The 17635-nt window shown below is 42.6% G+C and overlaps 1 protein-coding gene across 1 annotated transcript in view; it reads right to left on the bottom strand.

Annotated features, from left to right (window-relative positions):
* Positions 1–4863: 4863 nt before the first annotated feature.
* LOC126234480 (juvenile hormone esterase-like) overlaps positions 4864–17635 on the bottom strand; it is a 113232-nt gene continuing 100460 nt past the window's right edge. Inside the window, exons 9-10 of the mRNA XM_049943171.1 lie at positions 9310–9445; positions 4864–5729 (exon numbers count right to left, since the gene is read on the bottom strand). Of these exons, the coding sequence (XP_049799128.1) occupies positions 5501–5729; positions 9310–9445 (365 nt within the window). The 3' untranslated portion in view covers positions 4864–5500. The remainder of the gene's footprint in view (positions 5730–9309; positions 9446–17635) is intronic.

Here is a 17635-nt window from a genome sequence, read left to right as displayed (position 1 = left end):
CAGAAACACCACAGTAAATTTAGAAGAGGAATTTATGCCATAAATGACAACAGATTTAAGAAATTAACATGAAAGGAATCCAACAGAGACCTTTCAAAGTGAAATTTAAAATTTCGGCTTTCGTTTCGCTGTCTTCAACTGCCACACCAGAATGGTCAACAGGTGACTGGATGGTAGCCGTGGACCCTGCAATTTCTGAGCCATGTGTGTTATTTACTGGTATAAAACAATTTAGTCACAACAGCAGTCCTATATGTGCGTCTTGAGCTCGGAATATTATGTATTTTGATAAATAATGGAGACAGTTTTTATATTTGGACGCAATGTTGTTGTTTTTTTTTGTTCTCGTTCGGAGGTCTGTAATCATACTCACATATTACAACAAGTAACAGATATTTGTATTTTGTATGTAAAGCGTTACTCTGTACTCCAAAACACCTACATATGGAGGAAATTTAGTGGTGTATACTTGTTAAAGTATTAGCATCGTTATTTTTTTAATGTAAGATGGCACTCCCAACCCGAGTGTGTTTTGTAGTAGTACTCTTAAGCTTCAACCCAGAAAAAACACCTACCTAAGGAGAAATGTAACATAGTTTATTTCTTATAGTATACATTAAAAATTTATATATTTTATAAATATGCTGTATGTAACAAAGTTTTTATTGCCTGGAACTAGGGGCAGCATACAACAGACTTCTAAATTTAAGAATAAATGGAAGTAACGTTACGATATTGTGACCATTAGTCCCCAACATCTTGGATCTTTGGAGTATATAAGGAGGCTTGTAAGCTGGAACTGATCAGTAATCAGCAGTAGCGGAAAGTGTTAGTATGTCTTGCTCCAAACTACTAAACATCCCCCGGCAATTAGGGAGGAACAAGAGACTAGCCAAAGAACATATGCGTTTGCAGTCTTCTAGGGTTATCAGCCGAGTGGTGGCGTCGTCTTTTCGCAACGTTCCATTGAGTTTCTTACCCATCATGTTCTGGCGAAGTGTCAAGTTCGTGGTGTTGGAGAAACGTCAAAACTTTTTTTTTATCGATAAACCATTGTGTGTTCAGAGCTTGTCGGTCTTGTAAACTTGGTCACGATGATAATATTTGTGTCTTTGTGCATGGTAAGAGTGTTGATATGATATGTAAAATTATTGGCTACATGACTGTATGTAACAGTATGTAACAAGGTATTGTACATTCATTGATCCTTTGGTATAGACCTATATCCTTTATAAAAACTCTATACATTGACCTTGCCAAAAGCCGAGAAGCCATTCTGCTTAGTGTTTTAGCTCTCTGGGGCACCCTGGGATGATCTCTGGAGCACCCTGGGATGCTGTCAGTGTAGCATATCGTCAGTGGCTAAAAATAGAATGGCAATAGAATGGTCAGATGAATACAGGGTTGTAATGGCAAAGTCACATAGGAGTAATGCAGGAGTGAGTTTAATAATGAATGAGAAAATAGGAATGCGAGTAAGCTAATATGAAGAGCATACTGAACGCTTTATCGTAGCCAAGATAAAGACGAAGCACCCGTCTGCTACAGTACTGAAAGGTTGTATACCAACTAGCTGCACAGGTAATGTAGAGATTGAAGAAATGTACGATAATATAAAAGGAATTATTCCGATAGTAAACGTAGACGAAAATTTAATAGTGATGGGGGTGGGGGGACAGGAATTCAATAGTAGGAAAAGGAGGTGAAGGAAATATAGTAGGTGAATACGGACTCGGTAAAAGGAATGAAAGAGGAAGCTGCCTGGTAGAATTTTGGACAGAGCATAATCTAATCATCGCTAAATCTTGGTATCATCGCTAAATCTTGGTTTGAGAACCAGGAAAGAAGAGACCTGGAAGAGACCTGGAGAGACCGAAAGGTTTCAGATTGACTGTATAATGGTAAGGCAGAGATTTGGGAACCAGATTTTAAGTTGTGAGACATTTCAGGGTTAGATGTGGATTCTGATCAAAATTTATTGGTTATGAACTGTAGATTAAAACTGAATAAATTACAAAAATGTAAGAAATTACAGAGATGGGACCTGGATAAGTCGAAAGAACCAGCAAATGAAGCAGGCTAAATGGAATACAAATGTTTGAAAAACGAGAACCATAAGAAATGCAAAATGGCTAAGTCGGAATGGCTAGATGACAAATGTAAGGACATATAATCATATCTCACTAGGTAAAAATAGATACCGTTGCTGCTGGTAAACCTGTAAGGGTATAAGGCCGTGGTCAAGCCGCAATGTCATCTGACCGTGAAAGTTTTCATTCTGTCGAAAATAGATACCACCTACAGGAAAATGAAAGACACTCTTGGAGAAAAGAGTACCAGGTGTATGAATATCAGGAGCCCAATTGGAAAACCAGTCCCAAGGAAAGAAGTGCAAGCTGAGAGGGAGAAGGAGTATATATACGGATCATACGAGGGAGATAAATTTGAAGGTAGTGTTATAGAAGTGGAAGAGAACTTAGATGAAGATTAAATGGGACATACGCTGCGACAAGAATTCGACAGAACACTGAAAGACTTAAGTCGAAACAGGGCCCCTGGTGTAGACGACATTCCATCACAAGTACTTATAGATGCCAGCCATGACAAAACTCTTGCGTCTGGTGTGCAAGGTGTATGAATAAGGCAAAATACCATCATACTTCAAGAAAAATGTAATATTCCAATTCAAAAGAAAGCAGTTGCTGACAGGTGTGAAAATTACCGTACTACCTGTTTAAAAAGTCATGGTTGCGAAATACTGACATGAATTCGTTGCAGATGAGTGGAAAAACTGTTAGAAGCCGACCTCGGGGAAGATCAGTTTGGATTTCGGAGAAACGTAGGAACACGCGAGGTAATACTGATCCTATGTCTTATCTTAGTTTAAGGAACGGGGAAGCTACGGTTATAGCAATGGTAGACTTAGAGGAAACTTTTGACAAACTTGAGTGGAATATGCTCTTTGAAATTCTCAAGGGAGCAGTGACAAAATGCAGGGAGTGAAATGCTATTTAGAATTTATGTAGAAATCGGACGGCAGTTAGGATAGAAGGGCATGAAAGGAAAGCAGTGGTTGAGAAAGGAGTGAGAGAGGGTAGTAGCCTGTCCCCGATGTTATTCAGGCTGTACACTGAGCAAGCTGTAAAGGAAAAGGAAGAAAAATATGGAGAAGGAATTAAAGTTCAAGGAGAAGAAACAAAAAGTTTGGGATTTACCAGTGACTTCGTAATTCTGTTAGAGACAGCAAAAGCCGTAGAAGAGTAACTGAACGGAATGGACAATGTCTTGAAAGGAGAACAATCAACAATACAAAGACAATGATGACGGAATGAGTCCAATTTAATTAGGTGATGCTGAGGAAGCTAGGTTAGGAAACGAGACACTTAAAGTTGCGAATGAGTATTCCTATTTTGGCGGAAAAATAGCTTGATGGCCGAGCTAGAGACGATACAAAATGTATAATGGCAATGGAAAGAAAAGTGTTTCTGAAGAAGAGAAATTTATTAACATTGAATATAAAGTTAATTATTAGGAAGTCTTCTGAAGGTATTTTTGTGGAATGTAGCCGTGTATTCAAGTGAAACATGGAAGATAAACCTTTTAGACAAGAAAAGAATAGGCACTTCCGAAATATGGCGTTACGGAAGAATGCTGAAGATTGGATGGCGAGATCAAGCAACTAAAAAGGAGGTACTGAATATAATTGGGGAGATAAGGAATTTGTGGCTCAACTTGACTAGAAGAAGGCATCAGTTGAAAGGACACATACTGATATATCAAGAAAGCACCAATTTAGTATTTGAAGGAAGTTCGCGGGGGGGGGGGGGGAGAGGGGGGCGGAACTTGTAGAGGAAAGAGGGAGACAGAGAGATGAATCAGAAGAATGTAGGTTGCAGTAGTTATTCGTAAATGATGAGGCTGGCACAGGCAGAGTAGCACGGAGAGCTGCATAAAGAAAGGTTTTGGACTGAATATTGCAACAACAACAACAACCTCCTCGTTCGGCAAATGTTTCTGCTAAGCTCTGCTGTGCTGTAGACAGTCGACTGTGGATTGACCTGTCCAGTAATATCAAGTCAGTAAGGTGTGTGTTGGAGATGCTATATAATTTGGAAAGTGGCACAGATGTAGTGGCAGAACTGCAGCATTGAGGGCGGTTCGTGAGACATACCACGAGAGATCACTGGATTAAGAGTATTGCTCCCAAAGGGCGAGGTTTCGCGTTTCTGCATACAACACAAGTATCAGTACCAAGATTCTGTCCTTAGCAGTGGCTAAGACATTCTTTTCTTGCAGGAATGCTAATCCAGAGTGGCATGCAGGAGACCTGGTGAGAAGCTGAAGAGACGTATATACGATCGGGATGGCAGCTGCCATGGCGGTCATGAGTCGAACCTGAATAGTTCAGTCTGTTAGCGGCACCACCCATGCAATGCTCTAAGACCGCGTCCCAGGCTAAGTTTCACGGCAGCATACACTCAGATGAAGAGAGAAACATTGATTTTAGGAGTAGATAAGTTACACTTTTATTCAGCTTTAATAAAAGAAGTAATGACTTATTTCTTGAAATAATGGTGGCCTTCACATTACTACTAACCGACTTCTTAAGTACACAATAATCTGTACTTTCAACCTCGTTGTCCGAAGTCTTAGTTCCTTACCTTCTTTCCTCCTGTTTTTCCTTGTCCTTTTTTCTGTTTCTCTTTCTTCTTGCCTTCTTTGTAAGTTTTGCTATTTTTCCAGGTTTTATAAAATAAATATTACACTTTAGGTTGCAATTGCAGTGTAAACAGGTTACACAGTCTCACATATTTTCTTTAATTGGCACATAAAATACCAAGCTCTGCATTGTAAGCCGTAAGGTGTAATTAGATGTAAGAGAATGTGTGAATATCTTTATGTTTCCAGTCCTAAGATACGAATAAGTAAAGAAATGGAATCCCAAAATTCAACGATATATGCTGCGGGCATTTGTCCACGAACTTCTGTAGTCTCATATGTATTATGCTAGTAGTTACTCACCAATGTACCCATAAAAGATTTCAATAGCGTAATCTCCTTCCTAAAAGTGTATGTAAGTTCTTCAATTTATCTGTTTACAGAGAAAATTTTTCCTTTTTCCACCATTTTGTGAGTGAATGAGAAACAGTGAGGGAGTGCTTGTCGTAACTCTGTGACCCTTGCGGAAATCATATCACAACACAAATGTCAATTCTGAATCACCTTTTTAGTGTCTGAAGAGATGCAAATGTTACGTCACTCATGTATTGGATTACCAATATAAAGCGCTTAGGATGGATTGGAGCTATAGAAACACCTGAAGATTGTGCTTTTCGTTCTATTTTGTGTCATTTCACCATTAGGACAACTTATCATGAGAATGTGCACACGTAGAAATACTATGAGCTTATAAAGTTAGTGAACGTGAGTAAACTTCGGCCACATGAAAAAAATACAGTACTACAATGGTGATACCCGCTCCAAATTATCAGGCCTACTCTTAAAATATTGTGGCTTTTTTAATTTTCGTGTACAGCTCTTGGTGTAAGACTGGCGATGTGGTGACTGAGGATCCGTATATCTTATCCCAGAAAAGCATCCGGTCCTTCATGAGGTCCTTCTTCACTCTCAGGCCGTCGTTGGCGATGTCCAAGTAGCTGCGGTCCTCGCTGCTGAAGGGAGGCCACGTCACGGCGAAGAGCGGATCGTGATGGTCCGGTGTGGGGTTCCTGCAGAAGAATTACACAATGAGTTTGGGACTTAAGCGTTTGTCATTAGCATGCTTCAGTCTCGACGAATTTCTGGGTTACAAAGACGGTTTACATCATCCAATGTTTCGATGCACCGTAGGTTGCTAAATTCTTTATTCAACACGACCTTTATTGCATCATGTAATATATTATATTACAGGTCAGTTTCGGACAATGGGCAATTTACAGTGTAATTGTGTCTGTAAGGTGTGAATCGTATTTAAAAATTTGAAATGGCATCAGACCGAAACTGGCTATAACTTAACGTATTGCATGACGCACTAAAGGTCACCTCGTGTAAGGAATTTGACACCCTAAGGTGATATTTAGAATTGTTTTATCATTTAGAAAATACGTCGAGTCTCTGTACCCAACAATGGTGCAACGAAATAACAACATAGCTGGTTCAAAAACGTTTTTATCGAGATTTTGAAAAGAAAATATTGCTTCGTAGCAACTGTGAGATCATAATCAGCTTAGATATCCATTAAAAGAACGTGATGCAATTCATTCCAAAGAAACTGTGGTGTCACCGCCAGACACCACACTTGCTAGGTGGTAGCAAAAAAAGCAAATGGTTCAAATGGCTCTGAGCACTATGGGACTCAACTGCTGTGGTCATAAGTCCCCTAGAACTTAGAACTACTTAAACCTAACTAACCTAAGGACAGCACACAACACCCAGCCATCACGAGGCAGAGAAAATCCCTGACCCCGCCGGGAATCGAACCCGGGAAGGTGGTAGCCTTTAAATCGGCCGCGGTCCGTTAGTATACGTCTGACCCGCGTGTCGCCACTATCAGTGATTGCAGACCGAGCGCCGCCACACGGCAGGTCTAGAGAGACTTCCTAGCACTCGCCCCACTTGTACAGCCGACTTTGCTAGCGATGGTTCACTGACAAATTACGCTCTCATTTGCCGAGACGTTAGTTAGCATAGCCTTCAGCTACGTCATTTGCTACGACCTAGCAAGGCGCCATTACCAGTTGCTATTGATGCTGTAAAACATGTACCGTCACTAGCGATGTTCACCAATTGTGGATTAAAGTTAAGTATTCCAGCAGCTACGTACGTTATAGGCTATATTAATTACCTTGTCCTATTCCAGACCTCACGCCAGCCTGCGTGAGCTTAAACGCGTGCCTTTAGGCTTCCTCATAGTGGCTTGGCTGTCTTGCCAAGCCACAACAGAAACCTCAATAAAAAGCGCTGTATTTGGTAAGGATGTGACCATTTAACAAAAGTGACTGAATGACGTTTCCGCCATTTGATTGTGCAAACTTTTTAATTTCATATAACTATCATGATTTCGGCCTTGAGCCACTAAAAAATTAAACTAAACTGTGTCCGAACAGGCCTTGGAAGGCCCAACGGTATCGACCGGCTGCCGTGTCATCCTCGGCCCACACTGGATCCGGATATGGAGGGGCATGTGGTTAGCATACCGCTATCCCGACCGTATGTCAGTTTACTAGACCGGAGCCGCTACTTCTCAGTCACGTAGCCCCTCAGTTTGCGTCACAAGGGCTGAGTGCATTCCCGCTTGCCAACAGCACCCGGCAGGCAGGATGGTCACCCATCCAAGTGCTAGCCCAGCCAGACAGCGCTTAACTTGGGCGATCTGTGGGGAACCGGAATCACCGCTACGGCCAGGCCGTTGCCTCCCTCGAACCATTATCAAGTACAATAGAGTTGGTTATAATTCTTCAAGAAGTGAAGTCATCGTCTAGTTCTACTGAACTGCGTGCCCCAGCGTGTAGATACGTGCAAAATCACGCGGAGACACCCGGTTAAATAGAACTGAACGATGACTCCACTTATCACAGAATTATAGCCAGCATTGCTGTACCTGATAATGGCTCAATGCCGAAATCTTGATATTAATATAAAACAAAAAAGTTTGTACAGTCAAATGGCGAAAATATCATTCAAATACTATTACATTACTCTGGCTCAAAAATATGTAAAGATTAAAGAATAAATTTTTGAATCTGTGAGTTAACGATTTAAATAAAGTCATTGTATGAAATTAATGCCTCTGACTGGTGAAAAGTAATGTCAGACTGGATCTCCACTCCTGTTATCCAGGCTTTATATGATTCACTTTTAACGATTAGGCTTTCAGAGAACGCTCCAGACCTAAAAAAATTAATTGCCAGTGATCTTCTAGCTCATTACTTCGTAACAAACAAACATAGGTTCTTCATTGCGCATTAGGACCGCCAGAAGGAACAGATGCGATGTAGGGCCATAGAACATGCAGCCAGTGGATATACATCAAACGAATTAAATCCACTAGTATCAATGAGGTTTAAATCAATTATGAGTATATGGAATGACTTTCATTTCAGTGGCTGTAATTAAATTAACGCATATCCCTAAGGCAGAATAATGTGACATTCACCTTGTTATCCGTTCCTCTGGCTGTATTGTTGTTAGAACATGAGGTTCGGAAGTAGTAGTAATAGGTGGAAATATCAGCGACAGTGAAAGTTTGAGTCATGTCTGGAGACGTGCTCAGACTGTATAACGGTTAAAGGCCAAGCCCTACGAAAGACAGAAAATCTACTTTTGTGCATAGGCTGGCCCTAACTTTCATTACATTGTCGATTCAGCATTTCCGACCGGTTTTCTCTGATATTTCTTTTACTTCATCTGCGTCATTTACACGCTTCATTGAGTGTAATGCAACTGACTTTGCATGAAAGATACAGCAAAAATGAAAGAAAATTTACAGTAGTAGGGAAATAAGGACCACTTGCTCAGGAATAGTAATGGGACAGTGATATTAAAGAAGGAAAACGTGGAATGGAAATTAGTTCTGTCTACATTGCAACATTCCGCAAGAGGAGGAGGTAGGGAAACACACGCAGAAGAATAATTCTGCAGATGAATCATTCTTTTGGAGTCATAAATTGATTCGGAATTAGATACAGAGTCACTTAATAATACCGTTATTCATAGAAATATGTAGTATTTAAATATTACTACTGAAACGAAACAATTAGAAATATTTTAAATACTGCATTACCACAGTACATTAAAAATTTAGTTTACAGGCAAGCTTAAAACAAGAAGAACCATATTTTGGAACATTTGTCGCAAGGGAGGAATCTGAAACGCACACATTTGTTTCCTTGCTTCATTGTACACGGCCCTCATATCGTGTGGTGAGAGACGGCATTGGGTTCATAGCATTATCTGTGTTCATACTTCTTCCGTTGAACAATGAGTTGCTGAGACGCCTCGTTTAGTGCGCAAATAACTCTCAGCACTTAAGTTTCAGTTTTGTTGCTACATTTCAACTGTTTATATTGTTTACAGTGAATGTGAGATATAGCTCTTTTGTTAGGAAGTGGATAGTAGCTTACTACTTGCTGCAGCACAGCATGATATTTGTAAATAATTGCACATAAGGCTTGACATTTCTGGTCACACCAAAAAGATGCACAAAGAGTTGTTGTATGGATCTATTAACGAAGTGGCATCTACTGATCTTCCCGCCATTTGTTCGCGCAAGCGTTTATTAACTTGTGGTGGATATATCCGCGTACTTACCCCGTTTTAGCGAAGTTTGTCCATAATCGGGTCAGTCGTGCGATGGTCTTCGCCTCGACAGAATCTGATGGTATCTCGTCTTCCTTACCGGCCTCAGAAGTGAACAGGTACGGTAATTCATCTGCGTGGGCAACGCCTGCGTCAGACAGTGAACATGTTACCTCCATAAATTAGTGAATAGTACCAATAAGTAAAATTTTCAATTTCAGTGTTACAAAATAGCCATTCATGCTTAAATGGAGACTGTAACTGAACGCAAGCATCCTGTATGCATCTGATCACTGTCAAAAGCTGCCCCGATTTTAAAATTGCATCTCGTTGTGTCTCCAGTGTTACAAGACATAATTGTCTTAAACCCTACCGTAGAAAGTCTTTGTTTTGTATGCTCGAATTACAAATTTCGAAACAGTTTGTTGGCTTATGGTTTATTTATCATAAAGTACTCTATGTCGACTATCAGCTACTATGAGTAAATAAGCTTATTTAAAATGGTTTTGCAATCATAAGATACAGTATGTACTTACAAGGGAGTGTTGAAAAGTAATGCTGCTGAATTTTTAATGCAAAAACTCTTAAAAATGTTTACATAAAAAACAGTATTATCATTTCAGATCTTTATTCTCCATGCTTACATATTTGGAGCACTCTGCCGCTAGAGGACTCCGAATAGTAGAGTGTAACAAGGCGCTGTGCCTCTGTGTGACAAACAGCGAGCTGTAATCGAGTTTTGAATTTGAAAATGCCGTCCACATGTGGAGCACCATCTCCTTCAGCGTTACAATGCCAGACCACACACGAACACTGCGACATTTACAACAATCCGACGCCATCAACCACACACGTGACTAGGCCGAATCAGATCTCTTTTTTTTTTTTTTTCGTCAGTCTACTGACTAGTTTGATGTGGCCCGCCACGAATTCCTTTCCTGTGCTAACCTCTTCATCTCAGAGTAGCACTTGCAACCTACGTCCTCAATTATTTGCTTGACGTATTCCAATCTCTGTCTTCCTCTACAGTTTTTGCCCTCTACAGCTCCCTCTAGTACCACGGAAGTCATTCCCTCATGTCTTAGCAGATGTCCTATCATCCTGTCCCTTCTCCTTATCAGTGTTTTCCACATATTCCTTTCCTCTCCGATTCTGCGTAGAACCTCCTCATTCCTTATCTTATCAGTTCATTTAATTTTCAACATTCGTCTATAGCACCACATCTCAAATGCTTCGATTCTCTTCTGTTCCGGTTTTCCCAGAGTCCATGTTTCACTACCATACAATGCTGTACTCCAGACGTACATCATCAGAAATTTCTTCCTCAAATTAAGGCCGGTATTTGATATTAGTAGACTTCTCTTGGCCAGAAATGCCTTTATTGCCATAGCGAGTCTGCTTTTGATGTCCTCCTTGCTCCGTCTGTAATTGGTTATTTTACTGCCTAGGTAGCAGAATTCCTTAACTTCATTGACTTCGTGACCATCAATCCTGATGTTAAGTTTCTCGCTGTTCTCATTTCTACTACTTCTCTTTACATTCGTCTTTCTCCGATTTACTCTCAAACCATACTGTGTACTCATTAGACTGTTCATTCCGTTCAGCAGATCATTTAATTATTCTTCACTTTCACTCAGGATAGCAATGTCATCAGCGAATCGTATCATTGATATCCTTTCACCTTGTATTTTAATTCCACTCCTGAACCTTTCTTTTATTTCCATCATTGCTTCCTCGATGTACAGATTGAAGAGTAGGGGCGAAAGGCTACAGCCTTCTCTTACACCCTTCTTAATACGAGCACTTCGTTCTTGGTCGTCCACTCTTATTATTCCCTCATATTGTATATGACCCGTCTCTCCCTATAGCTTACCCCTACTTTTTTTCAGAATCTCGAACAGCTTGCACCATTTTATATTGTCGAACGCTTTTTCCAGGTCGACAAATCCTATGAAAGTGTCTTGATTTTTCTTTGGCCTTGCTTCCATTATTAGCCGTAACGTCAGAATTGCCTCTCTCGTCCCTTTACTTTTCCTAAAGCCAAACTGATCGTCAGCTAGCGCATGCTCAATTTTCTTTTCCATTCTTCTGTATATTATTCTTGTAAGCAGTTTCGATGCATGAGCTGTTAAGTTGATTGTGCGATAATTCTCGCACTTGTCAGCTATTGCCGTCTTCGGAATTGTGTGGATGATGCTTTTCCGAAAGTCAGATGGTATATCGCCAGACTCATATATTCTACACACCAACGTGAATAGTCGTTTTGTTGCCACTTCCCCCAATGATTTTAGAAATTCTGATGGAATGTTATCTATCCCTTTTGCCTTATTTGACCGTAAGTCCTCCAAAGCTCTTTTAAATTCCGATTCTAATACTGGATCGCCTATCTCCTCTAAATCGACTCCTGTTTCTTCTTCTATCACATCAGACAAATGTTCACCCTCATAGAGGCTTTCAATGTGTTCTTTTCACCTATCTGCTCTCTCCTCTGCATTTAACAGTGGAATTCCCGTTGCACTCTTAATGTTACCACCGTTGCTTTTAATGTCACCAAAGTTTGTTTTGACTTTCCTGTATGCTGAGTCTGTCCTTCCGACAATCATATCTTTTTCGATGTCTTCACATTTTTCCTGCAGCCATTTCGTCTTAGCTTCCCTGCACTTCCTATTTATTTCATTCCTCAGCGACTTGTATTTCTGTATTCCTGATTTTTCCGGAACATGTTTGTACTTCCTCCTCTCATCAATCAACTGAAGTATTTCTTCTGTTACCCATGATTTCTTCGCAACTACCTTCTTTGTACCTATGTTTTCCTCCCCAGCTTCTGTGATAGCCCTTTTTGGAGATGTCCATTCCTCTTCAACTGTACCGCCTACTGCGCTATTCCTTATTGCTGTATCTATAGCGTTAGAGAACTTCAAACGTATCTCGTCATTCCTTAGTACTTCCGTATCCCACTTCTTTGCGTATTGATTCTTCCTGACTAATGCTTTGAACTTCAGCCTACTCTTCATCACTACCATATTGTGATCTGAGTCTATATCTGCTCCTGGGTACGCCTTACAATCCAGTATCTGATTTCGGAATCTCTGTCTGACCATGATGTAATCTAATTGAAATCCGTATCTCCCGGCCTTTTCCAAGTATACCTCCTCCTCTTGTGATTCTTGAACAGGGTATTCGCTATTACTAGCTGAAACTTGATACAGAACTCAATTAGACTTTCTCCTCTTTCATTCCTTGTCCCAAGCCCATATTCTCCTGTAACCTTTTCTTCTACTCCTTCCCCTACAACTGCATTCCAGTCGCCCATGACTATTAGATTTTCGTCCCCCTTTACATACTGCATTACCTTTTCAATATCCTCATACACTTTCTCTATCTGTTCATCTTCAGCTTGCGACGTCGGCATGTATACCTGAACTATCGTTGTCGGTGTTGGTCTGCTGTCGATTCTGATTAGAACAACCCGGTCACTGAACTGTTCACAGTAACACACCCTCTGCCCTACCTTCCTATTCATAACGAATCCTACACGTGTTATTCCATTTTCTGCTGCTGTTGATATTACCCGATACTCTTCTGACCAGAAATCCTTGTCTTCCTTCCACTTCACTTCACTGACCCCTACTATACCTAGATTGAGCCTTTGAATTTCCCTTTTCAGATTTTCTAGTTTCCCTACCACGTTCAAGCTCCTGACATTCCACGCCCCGACTCGTAGAACGTTATCCTTTCGTTGATTATTCAATCTTTTTCTCATGGTAACCTCCCCCTCGGCAGTCCCCTCCCGGAGATCCGAATGCCGAATAGGGAACTATTCCGGAATCTTTTGCCAATGGAGAGATCACCATGACACTTCTTCAATTACAGGCCACATGTCCTGTGGATACACTTTACGTGTCTTTAATGCAGTGGTTTCCATTGCCTTCTGCATCCTCATGTCGTAGATTATTGCTGATTCTTCCGCCTTTAGGGCCAATTTCCTACCCCTAGGACAAGAGAGTGCCCTGAACCTCTATCCGCTCCTCCGCCCTCTTTGACAAGGCCGTTGGCAGAATGAGGCTGACTTCTTATGACGGAAGTCTTCGGCCGCCAGTGCTGATTATTTATCAAAATTTAGGCAGTGGCGGGGTTCGAACCCGGATTATGAATGAAAGACGCTACCCCTAGACCACGGGTGTAGCAATCATCTGTTTCCGAAACTTAGAGTACACCATCGAGGACTTCTCTTTGATAGTGATGAAACGGTGCGAGCAGGGGTGAGGTTGTGACTCCATCAACAAAGTAAAACATTTTATAGTGACGCTATCAACAAACTGGTCTCTCGTTGGGAGATATGTGTTCGTCGGCAGGGTGACTATACTGAGAAATAAATATATAGACGTGAGGAATAAAGGTGCAGAAGGGAAATACTATTTCTTTTATTTAAAAAGATCTGAGAGTTTTCACAACATAAATTCAGTAGTATTACTTTTCAGAAAGCCCTTCAGCGTGGCCTGTTTAAGACGTTAGTTCAACCAAGAACTACACCCAAAACCCCCCTTAAACATAGTTTCTCAAGCTTCTCCAATTCTGTGCATCCTTTTCATTCAGTTATGTGAACTTGAACCCCCATGAGGTAGCCAACATGCAGCATGGGATATGCACCTCCTGTAGAGTTTTACACGCTTTTTATTTTCAGCCGTAGTTGTTCTTATTGACTCTGCTTGCCTCTTAATGTCATTTCTCTACATCCATTAGCTCACCCCTGATTTTTTCTTCTTTCTTGGAATACATCAGAGGACTTCTCTGATGGACCTAACATTCAGTCAAATTGTTGAATGTCCAATTTAACGCCTTTTCATTTTCATTACAACCTTAATTAACTCTCCTAGTCTCATGTACTTCTTATCCTCTCCCCTAGTGATTCTCAACATACATACAGCCGTTCCTCAGTCAGCAGACCCCCACATTTGAATAGTCTCACATGACTTAACGAGTCAATGAAACGCCCCTTACTTGCTGACCTCTGATACTAGCTCACCAGTGAAAATGTTAGTCAACCTCTTAAAAGAGTACACCGGTTGCCTGGACCGCTGGTACGAGTCTCATGTGTGATCCACAACTGCTGACGGAAGTCATCTTAGTGAAGTGGCATTTACAGAGTGTGGGGGTACAGGTACAGATACCTTAATATGTACTCCACCTCAGTGATTTTTTTCTCTGCATCTAACAATCTTCCTACGAAAACATCACTACCTGATGTCTTCTGCACTGTCCTAACTGCTTTGCAAAGTTGCAAAGTGACTGCACCTGTCAGTATAGATACACCGTTTTGCGTCCATGCATCCACATTTCAGTACCTAACCTTCTACCAAACGGGAAGTAAACATTAATGGCTTGCTTGTGCTATATATATACTTGGAGGTACTAACCTACCTAGAAACAGGCTACTCATAACAGCTGTAACCATTTTTCTTCTTATGAAGTAACTACTGACGTAGTGTTGTTCAGCACGCTGTCCTCAGCCATCAACAGAAATACCCCTACTTGTAACCCTAACAAGCAGTATGGGCCAGTCCGTTAGGTAAGACAGTCGACGTCTCCAAATCCGTAAATAACATAAAGGAGCTATCGTGTTTGAATGTGCCCCTGACTACCGCGTCAACCATATTGCCTGATTCGTTGATGTATAAACGCATACTATCGAACGAATTATAGAAATTAGTTTTCGTTTGCTGCCGTGTCACACAGCGTGAACTATGATACTGAAAAATATCCTAACTGACAAGGACTGCGGAAGACTGCAACGCCTTTTCTATGACAGTCATTTGAAATTCCAAAAATGGTTCAAATGGCTCTGAGCACTATGGGACTCAACTGCTCAGGTCATTAGTCCCCTAGAACTGAGAACTAGTTAAACCTAACTAACCTAAGGACATCACAAACATCCATGCCCGAGGCAGGATTCGAACCTGCAACCGTAGCGGTCTTGCGGTTCCAGACTGTAGCGCCTTTAACCGCACGGCCACTTCGGCCGGCTTTGAAATTCCGATAGGAATTGAAACTGTCGATGAACGCAGGTCCTTTCAAGCAACTTCTGTGTGAATAATGTGAACTTAAATGTAGGCACTAGATATAAGGAGTCTGGTGCATCGCGAAAGGTCCATTGATTGCAGCGGCATAAATAATTGCACGAATTCAGCGGGGCAAAATACAAAACTACACTCCTGGAAATGGAAAAAAGAACACATTGACACCGGTGTGTCAGACCCACCATACTTGCTCCGGACACTGCGAGAGGGCTGTAAAAGCAATGATCACACGCACGGCACAGCGGACACACCGGGAACCGCGGTATTGGCCGTCGAATGGCGCTAGCTGCGCAGCATTTGTGCACCGCCGCCGTCAGTGTCAGCCAGTTTGCCGTGGCATACGGAGCTCCATCGCAGTCTTTAACACTGGTAGCATGCCGCGACAGCGTGGACGTGAACCGTATGTGCAGTTGACGGACTTTGAGCGAGGGCGTATAGTGGGCATGCGGGAGGCCGGGTGGACGTACCGCCGAATTGCTCAACACGTGGGGCGTGAGGTCTCCACAGTACATCGATGTTGTCGCCAGTGGTCGGCGGAAGGTGCACGTGCCCGTCGACCTGGGACCGGACCGCAGCGACGCACGGATGCACGCCAAGACCGTAGGATCCTACGCAGTGCCGTAGGGGACCGCACCGCTACTTCCCAGCAAATTAGGGACACTGTTGCTCCTGGGGTATCGGCGAGGACCATTCGCAACCGTCTCCATGAAGCTGGGCTACGGTCCCGCACACCGTTAGGCCGTCTTCCACTCACGCCCCAACATCGTGCAGCCCGCCTCCAGTGGTGTCGCGACAGGCGTGAATGGAGGGACGAATGGAGACGTGTCGTCTTCAGCGATGAGAGTCGCTTCTGCCTTGGTGCGAATGATGGTCGTATGCGTGTTTTGCGCCGTGCAGGTGAGCGCCACAATCAGGACTGCATACGACCGAGGCACACAGGGCCAACACCCGGCATCATGGTGTGGGGAGCGATCTCCTACACTGGCCGTACACCACTGGTGATCGTCGAGGGGACACTGAATAGTGCACGGTACATCCAAACCGTCATCGAACCCATCGTTATACCATTCCTAGACCGGCAAGGGAACTTGCTGTTCCAACAGGACAATGCACGTTCGCATGTATCCCGTGCCACCCAACGTGCTCTAGAAGGTGTAAGTCAACTACCCTGGCCAGTAAGATCTCCGGATCTGTCCCCCATTGAGCATGTTTGGGACTGGATGAAGCGTCGTCTCACGCGGTCTGCACGTCCAGCACGAACGCTGGTCCAACTGAGGCGCCAGGTGGAAATGGCATGGCAAGCCGTTCCACAGGACTACATCCAGCATCTCTACGATCGTCTCCATGGGAGAATAGCAGCCTGCATTGCTGCGAAAGGTGGATATACACTGTACTAGTGCCGACATTGTGCATGCTCTGTTGCCTGTGTCTATGTGCCTGTGGTTCTGTCAGTGTGATCATGTGATGTATCTGACCCCAGGAATGTGTCAATAAAGTTTCCCCTTCCTGGGACAATGAATTCACGGTGTTCTTATTTCAATTTCCAGGAGTGTATATAACAACTGAATGGAGGAGAGTAATGTGGTCCGACGACTAGTGATTTTGCCTGTTTTCAATCCATACATAAGCCAAGTGCACCAGCGGCCTAATGAGTCGCTTAACACGCAGTGTGTGCAAACTGTAGTTCAAGCTGGAGGTGACTGCAGTTCTAAGGACTTGTTTTTCATGCCATGATTTTGATCCGCTTAAATGGTTCAAATGGTGCTAAGCACTGTGGGACTTAACATCTGAGATCATCAGTCCCCTAAACTTAGAACTGCTCTAACCTGAGCAACCTAAGGACATCACAGACATCCTTGTCCGAGGCAGGATTCGAACCGGCGAGCGTAGCAGCCGCGTGGTTCTGGACTGAAGCGCCTAGAAACGCTCGGCCACCGCGGCCGGTGTATCCACTCATTGAGGCTGTCGTGAACATAAGTCGGGATATACACTGATCAGGCAGAACATTATGACGTCCGACATACTACTGATATAAATCCGTCGAGGTGATAGCAGCATTACCTGAAGAGGAAGAACTGTTAGTCAGACACACACGGTGCTTGTGACATCAGTGAGCATGCCGCCCGTGTGTAGAAATGGGAAGGCGTGCAATCTATCTGAGTTTGACCATGGTAAATTGTGATGACCTGCAGGCTCCTCACGAGCATTTATGAAGCTGCACGACTTATCGGCTGTTCGGTAAGTGCTGCGGTGAGTGCCTT

This window comes from Schistocerca nitens, chromosome 2 (assembly GCF_023898315.1).
Source record: "Schistocerca nitens isolate TAMUIC-IGC-003100 chromosome 2, iqSchNite1.1, whole genome shotgun sequence".
NCBI classification, from domain to species: Eukaryota; Metazoa; Arthropoda; class Insecta; order Orthoptera; family Acrididae; genus Schistocerca; species Schistocerca nitens.
Note: the sequence above shows the minus strand (reverse complement) of the source record. Positions and strands in the feature narration are given on the sequence as shown.